Source organism: Ipomoea nil, unplaced genomic scaffold (genome assembly GCF_001879475.1).
Source record: "Ipomoea nil cultivar Tokyo-kokei standard unplaced genomic scaffold, Asagao_1.1 scaffold0465, whole genome shotgun sequence".
Classification (NCBI taxonomy): Eukaryota; Viridiplantae; Streptophyta; class Magnoliopsida; order Solanales; family Convolvulaceae; genus Ipomoea; species Ipomoea nil.
In genome coordinates this window covers 1,395,784-1,402,002 of record NW_017616893.1, presented here as the reverse complement: position 1 = coordinate 1,402,002, position 6,219 = coordinate 1,395,784, and the positions used below count along the sequence as shown (strand labels likewise).

General features: G+C 34.7%; 1 protein-coding gene across 2 annotated transcripts; it reads left to right on the top strand.

Moving 5' to 3' along the window:
• The first annotated feature begins 602 nt into the window (after window positions 1-602).
• On the top strand, window positions 603-4,566 carry LOC109173202 (acyl-coenzyme A oxidase 4, peroxisomal-like). 2 transcript variants are annotated; one of them, XM_019322497.1, is made up of 13 exons: window positions 603-729; window positions 1,261-1,365; window positions 1,617-1,723; window positions 1,842-1,919; window positions 2,001-2,124; window positions 2,212-2,285; window positions 2,423-2,482; window positions 2,627-2,736; window positions 3,077-3,236; window positions 3,475-3,551; window positions 3,629-3,800; window positions 3,904-3,996; window positions 4,283-4,566. In XM_019322497.1, exons 1-13 carry the CDS (start codon window positions 702-704, stop codon window positions 4,418-4,420), a joined length of 1,326 nt encoding a protein of 441 aa, XP_019178042.1. In that variant the 5' UTR covers window positions 603-701; the 3' UTR covers window positions 4,421-4,566. The 2 variants fall into 2 exon arrangements, with proteins under 2 accessions (XP_019178042.1, XP_019178043.1); XM_019322498.1 differs by lacking the exon at window positions 1,617-1,723 and having other exon boundaries at window positions 605-729.
• The last annotated feature ends 1,653 nt before the right edge of the window (window positions 4,567-6,219 follow it).

Below are 6,219 nucleotides of genomic sequence, written 5' to 3'. Positions count from 1 at the left end.
TTTAAAAAATAAAAATAATTGAATTGGACTAGAACCCACCCAAACTAAAAGTTCTACTCCGTATTAAAAACGTTTCGGTGAAGTGACATGTAGCATTATCCTAAATATTAAAATAAGATTACCTTTTCTGACATTATTGCCTCTTCTGTCTTCACACAATATATATTGCCATGAATATCTTTGTATAGATATTTTAAGAATTAATACTATTTGGGTATTTGAGTATAGTATTTGAATATAGTGATTTTGTTACATTAAGTACTAATTTTTTAAATTTATTATTATGATCTTTCAACTTTTAAATTATTATTATTATGATCTAAGTTACGAAAGATATCTTAATTATCAAATTTTAATCACAAATAATCTTTCTAGAAGATTATGACAGGTTAAATTTTAAAAGTTAAAGGATCATAAATGATAAATTTGAACCACAGATGACAACAATTTAAAAATTGAAAATCACGAGTGATTAATTTAAAAATTTAAGATTAAACATGAAAAATCATTATTTTATGAGAAATAAAATAAAATAAGAACTAACGTCACCCGTATGTAATTGACGTGTCAATATAATTAATCTATATCTCATCTTTATTGCTGCTCTCTTTGGAACATCTCACAAGCAAACAGTTCCGTTAGCATTCTTCTTTCTTCTCCTTGTCCGGCGTCTTTCTCTGCATTCTGCTTCACAGATCACCATGAAAGTTCCTTCATCTGAAACCCAAGGTTCGTTTCTTTTTTTTTAGGTATTTTACTGAATGGTTGTTTACGAATTAATAGAGCTTCTTAATGATCTAATTTTGTATTGTCAAATTTGTGATAACCTTATTTTAGCTTATTGGATTTGGATGTTTCTTCATTCGAAATCGATTGTATTATGGGCGGTTAAGATGTTTTTTTTAATCAATCTGCAAAATCTCGATCGAGAGAGAGAGAGAGAGAGAGAGAGTGTGTGTGTGTGTGTGTGTGTCTGTGTGTCTGTGTGTGTAGAAGCAGAAGAACCAACTTTTGAAAAATGGAACGAGTTTGGTGGCATACTTAAATCACTTGGAGATTCTGTATTTTGAAACTTATTCTCCACACACAACAATGACTCCTTTGTGCTTATGATTTTCCATCGTTTTTGTACATAAATGGTTTCCTATATATATAATATTTCATCTTTGGTTATAAAAGTGCAAAAAAGCTCATATCTTTGTTTGTTTCTTCCTAATTTTTTTCTTTTTCAATTGACTTCTTACATCAAATGTGGTACAGAGCAAAAGCACAAGGATGCAAAAAGCTCGTATTTTGATTTACCTGCTTTGGATGTTTCTGTTGCATTTCCCCAAGCAACTCCAGCTTCAAAGTTTCCTCCGTGCAGTAAGTTTCATGCTTGACTCTTTTATACCAAAATTGATTCTCCTGATATGTCTGTAAGATCAAGTGCATGCATATTTCATCCTCTTATTGATTTAAGTGTTTCCGCTGCTACAACCATTTGACCTTCTGTTCCTTAATTTCTCTCATGATTTGAATGAAAACATTATTCGATTGACTTTGCTTTATGTAGCGTCCATCTGTTGGTGACGTTAGAATCTCTTGTGCTAAGATGTTCTTGATATGTTCTACAGCATCTGACTATTATCAGTTTGATGATCTACTCACTCCCGCTGAGCAAAGTGTCAGAATGAGAGTGAGAGAATGCATGGAAAGAGATGTAGCACCTTTAATGGCAAAGGTTGTTCTTCATAATTATTAGAAGTGTGATTTATTTCCAAGGACATTTGAACTTGTAGGCATATTCCTAATAACAAGTAATTCGATACTAAGCTTGACCCTGTTGATTTGTGTTCCAGTATTGGGAAAAGGCTGAGTTTCCATTTGAAGTGATTCCAAAACTTGGTGCTTTAGGAGTTGCTGGTGGCACCATCAAGGTGATTCTACTTAAATTTCTAATATTACCTTTCTACACTTTGAGGTGGATTGTTGTGGGGTCTTACTAATTCTGGCTTCAGGGGTATGGCTGTCCTGGACTCTCTGTGACTGCAAGTGCCATTGCTACGGCAGAAGTTTCTAGAGTTGATGCCAGCTGCTCAACTTTCATTCTGGTTCATTCTTCATTAGCTATGCTAACCATTGGTGAGTGGAGTTAGATCTGATAATGCTACGATACCATAAGCAGAATGACAAGGAAGTTCTAATGATTGCTTGGACTATCAATAATAGGACTTTGTGGGTCAGAGATACAAAAGCAAAAGTATTTACCATCATTGGCCAAGCTTGACACTATTGGTTGTTGGGTGAGCAAATCCTATTCTTTGCTGTCTAGGTTCATGCAGAAATACTTGAATCTGATTTTCACTACATTTTTGGTTTTTTTTTTTTTTTTTTTATATTTGTTTTGTTTTGAATTATCCAAAGTACTTCTGCTTTTTAGGGTCTTACAGAACCGGAGTATGGGAGTGATGCAAGTTCATTGAAAACAATTGCAACAAAGGTATATTTATGAGCTTTACAATTTTATTTCCCCAACCACTTGAAATAATATATATTATTGATTGCATTTCCACTTCATTGTAAGTGAAATGTAGTGCTGAAGTTTATTCTATTAAAACTTTGTGTTATGTTTTCAAATGACAAGGTTGAAGGAGGTTGGATCATTGAAGGCCAAAAACGGTGGATTGGAAACAGTACTTTTGCAGATATACTTGTCATTTTTGCTAGAAATGCCAGTACAAACCAGATAAATGGGTATGGAGAAAGTACATTGTGTTCGATTCACTTATTAGTTATTAGAGTGTTCATATTGAATCAATTGTAAGGGAAACTTTTCATGTTCTAATTCATCATGAATGAATTGGTTTTTTACTCTCCTGTATTTCTGTTCTTCGAATTCTTGCATTATTAGCTTCAAGTTTAAGAAATTTGCTAATTCATTCTCTTTATAGATATTTATATGAAGTTGTTTGCAAGTGCCTTCAAGGTTTTAGTTTCCGAATTATGTGCAACTGGTTATAAGCACTATACACTTCAAATTGCTCATAGGTCTATCCTCCTAAATATATCTTTGTGACGTGTACCTCTATTGCAGATTCATAGTAAAGAAGAACGTACCAGGATTGCAAGCTACAAAAATGGAAAATAAAATTGGCCTGAGGATAGTTCAGAATGGAGATATTCTCCTTAACAAAGTTTTTGTACCAGATGAGGACAGGTTACCTGGCGTTAATTCTTTCCAGGATACGAGTAAGGTGTGACCATTTGACTCTCTCTCAGTCAAACTAAACTCCCTCCATGCAAAACCACCCTTTGCTGCATTGCCGGCCTTTTGGTATTCTCCGGTGTAGTGTCTAAAAATTAAAAGCAAACTATTTTCCTTGAGACTTGATTTTCCCCTCTAGCTTATTGGTTACATTTCATCAACTTGCTAACCGGTTGTGGACTTACATCTACTGATCACTTATTGAATTGGCTTTTAATTGGAAACAGGTTCTTGCTGTTTCACGTGTTATGGTGGCCTGGCAACCTATTGGCATTTCGATGGGTGTTTATGATGTTTGCCACAGGTATGTACCAACTGGTTTGCTTGCATTCCCCGCTTAGAATATAAAATTGATATTTGTGATTATTGTGAAACCGAAAGGTACTTGAAAGAGAGGAAGCAGTTTGGCGCTCCTCTGGCAGCTTTCCAGATCAACCAACAGAAACTGGTCCAGATGCTGTCAAACATTCAAGCAATGCTTCTTGTTGGGTGGCGGCTTTGCAAGCTGTACGAGAGTGGTAAAATGACTCCTGGCCATGCGAGCATGGGGAAAGTAAGAAAGAAGTTATCCCTCTAATTTACAGTGGTGTTATAACTTGGTGTATCTATCGTTGTAGTCTTCTGATCAATACGTGTATATATGTTGTTGATTTCAGTCCTGGATTACACTGAAGGCAAGGGAGACTGTTTCACTTGGCCGGGAATTACTAGGAGGCAATGGCATCTTGACTGACTTTCTAGTAGCAAAGGTTTGTAAGATGAAACCAAACCAAACCAAACCTACTTCTCGATATCCATGTGTTTTTTCATTCACCTTTGGGTTCTTTCTTTGTTTCTTGTATACGAGTACTTGAGAAATATAATTTTTGTTGGGCGGGAGGCTGGTGAAGGGCTAAGTTCAGCATCCTGCTTTTGCTCTCGAAAATGTGATGGCAGTCTAAATAAAAAAAAAAAAAAAAAAAAAAGTTGCGTCTTCACTACTAGTTATAGCTTTTGGGTAAACGTTTGATCCTAACAATTTTACTACTTTGTTAGGCGTTTTGCGACTTGGAGCCAATCTACACGTACGAAGGAACCTACGACATCAACACCCTAGTAACAGGCAGAGAAATCACTGGTATTGCAAGCTTTAAGCCTCCTGCTGCTGCTTTGAGTAAAAGGAGTCGCCTATAATCAACTCTTCTTCATTAATAATCCTAGTGTGTGGTTGACTGGTTGGTAGTCCCATTGTGAACTCTGTTGAATAGGGAAGGTAAAACATTTACATTTGCACAAGCTGAAACAATAAAGTGCAAAATTACAATTTTTTATTTTATTTTTTGGAGTTGATGATAATCAAATCTGAGATGTATGCATAATGCATGCCAAAGGATACGGATCATTGAGAAGGGGGGTTGCTTTGAAGGATGTGATCCTTCTGCACACGTCTCTAAAAATTTGTGGGGGTTGCTTTGAAGGATGTGATCCTCCAGCACACGTCTCTATAAATTTGCCTCATTTACAACCAAAAAAAACAAACAAAAAACAAAAACGTGTAGGAGACCTTCTCGAGATGAATGGTAATACTTATATTAGAAAATTTAACACTAAATCATAAATAAAGTGTGTATTATTTATATAAAAAGAATTGTAATGCTTTTATTCATAAATAAAGTGTGTATTATTTATATAAAAAGAATTGTAATGCTTTTATATTTTGATTTAAGGGTGTTGGTTTTAGGGTTTTTGGGCTCAGGGAGATCCAACACAACCGTGGTTGGTGGATTCACTTTTCAAACAAAGTAGCTAAAAATATGAGCTCGATGATTTTTTATGTGGAAATCGGAAGGTGAAAACCACGGGTCATTTTTAAGCCTAAATTTATTATGTATTTTGTAGGTGTCTTTGTACATATTGTAGAACTATTTTGTACATGTAGTAATGTAAGAATAAAGCTATATCTTCTTTCTAACCTTGAATGGATTCTTCTTCATGTGTGATGAATGGAGTCTTCTTTGGGAAAATAGTGAGAAGAGTGCTTCCATGTGAGGATGAGTGATATGTCTTCTTAGAAGAGAAAGAATAGTGAGTAGTGCTTTTTATCATGATGATGATGATGAAGATGTCCCCTTGCTCTTGCTCCTTCTCTCATTTTATAGCTAAAGAAGTTTAGAGACGTTGGGGGTATTTAGTAGGAATTATGGGTAGGTAATTTATGGGTATTAAGTTGGGTAATTTAATGGGATAATTAATTATGTTGGGGATTAGGATGAGGTAGTTAGGATATTTACTTTGGGGGTTATGGATATTAAATTGGGTACTGATGAGATTGTAATGAGGACAGCTACCACTTGGCCTTGTGAGTGAGTAGGGTAATAATTGGGGGCAATTTATATCCTACACCACGGTGCGCGTTGCATTGTGTGTCTAGATGCAAAACGATATCGTTTCAGATTTTTTTTATTTTTATTTTTAAATTTCGCTATCCAGTGTTTGGCAGTTAATTTTTCTTAAAAAAAATATCATGTTCAAAAATGTATATAATGTTATACATTAATGTACATAACTGTATACATGAATGTACATAATTGTATAACAAAATATACATACTATTTTTTAAAAGATAATACACATAATCTAACATAATACATAAACACAAACTTTTAACATAATACACATCAACTCTTAACATAATACACAAAAATTTCCTGATTCGGATGTACATAATTGTATAAAAAATGTACATAATTGTATAAAAAATGTACATAATAAAAAATATACATAATTGTATGAACAAATATACATAATCACAGCAACTTCCTACCGCGCATCCCAAAACGACGTCGTTTTGGGAGGCGCGCGGCGCACATTGCTACGCGCGCCGTGGTGTAGGGTATAACGATTGAATAATTGGGTGGTAATTGGTAATTTAATAGGTATCTTAAATGCTAACGACTACTTTAGGCCGACCTCCTACTCGTGCCGACCTCACG